At 41.9% G+C, this 1,103-nt stretch overlaps 1 protein-coding gene across 1 annotated transcript in view; it reads right to left on the reverse strand.

Annotated features, from left to right (window-relative positions):
- Positions 1-365: 365 nt before the first annotated feature.
- Positions 366-1,103, reverse strand: part of EMH_0031380 (uncharacterized protein) — a gene marked incomplete at both ends in the record, with an annotated part of 1,022 nt that continues 284 nt past the window's right edge. Inside the window, 2 exons of the mRNA XM_013494513.1 lie at positions 366-376; positions 562-1,101. Coding sequence (XP_013349967.1) covers positions 366-376; positions 562-1,101 — 551 coding nt within the window. The remainder of the gene's footprint in view (positions 377-561; positions 1,102-1,103) is intronic.

Raw genomic sequence — 1,103 nt, forward strand, 5'->3', positions numbered from 1 at the left:
CTATAAATATAAATAAACAAATATAAATAAATATAAATAAATATAAATAAACAAATAAAAACAAATAAATAAAAATAAATAAAATAAATAAATAAAAATAAATAAATAAATAAATAAATAAATTACCTTCTGTTGATGCGTTTAGGTTGAATTGTTCCTTTAGGGGGGTTATAAATACAGAAATAAAGAGACAAACACAAACATAAATAAATAAAAATAAATAAATAAAATAAATAAATAAATAAAATAAAATAAATAAATAAAAATAAATAAAATAAATAAATAAATTACCTTCTGTTGTTGCGTTTAGGTTGAATTGTTCCTTTAGGGGGGTTAGGATAGCGGGCACCACACCACAATCAAAATTAATAAACAGCTGCAGCAAGAGAAACAAAATAAAAACAAATAATAAAGAAGAAGGAGAGGGAGGAGGAGACAGAGAAGCAGCAGCAGCAGCAGCAGCAGGAGCTGCAGCAGCAGCAGCAGGAGCAGCAGCAGCAGAAACAACTGAAAAAAAAGATGCTGATCGCTCTTTGCTGCTGTCTTTTGCTGCATATACACCTGAACATCCTGCTGCTGCTGCTGCTGCTGCTGCTGCTGCTGCTGTTGGTTGTGCTGCTGCTGCTGCTGCTGCTGCTGCTGCTGCATCTCCTTCAATGACTATCTGCTGCAGTTCGCCCGCTGTTGCTGCTGCTGCTGCTGCTGCAGTTGCTGCTGTTGCTGCTGTTGCTGCTGCTTCTTCTTCTTCTGTTGTTGCTGTTGCTGCTGTTGCTGCTGTTGCTGCTGAACATGGTGTTGCTGGTGGAGTCGCAACAAAATCTGCTGCTGCTGCTGCTGCTGCTGCTGCCAGCTGCTGCTGCTGCAGCTGGTGCAGCTGCTGCTGCTGTTGCTGCTGCAGTGGTTTTCTGCCTGCTGTCTCCTTCGGGTGTATCTGCAGCTCCTCTGTCTTGGGGGCTGCTGCAGCAGCTGCAGCAGATGGAGACAAACTGCTGTTCTGCTGCTGCTGCCGTCTCCTAGACTGCTTCTTCTTCTTGCTGCTGCTGCTGCTGGTTCGGAGTTTGTATGGCCCATGGTTGTCGTTTGCATGCAGTACTATGCTAAGA

The sequence above is a fragment of the Eimeria mitis genome, genomic scaffold (assembly GCF_000499745.2).
Source record: "Eimeria mitis Houghton genomic scaffold, Emh_scaff1184, whole genome shotgun sequence".
Lineage (NCBI taxonomy): Eukaryota > Apicomplexa > Conoidasida > Eucoccidiorida > Eimeriidae > Eimeria > Eimeria mitis.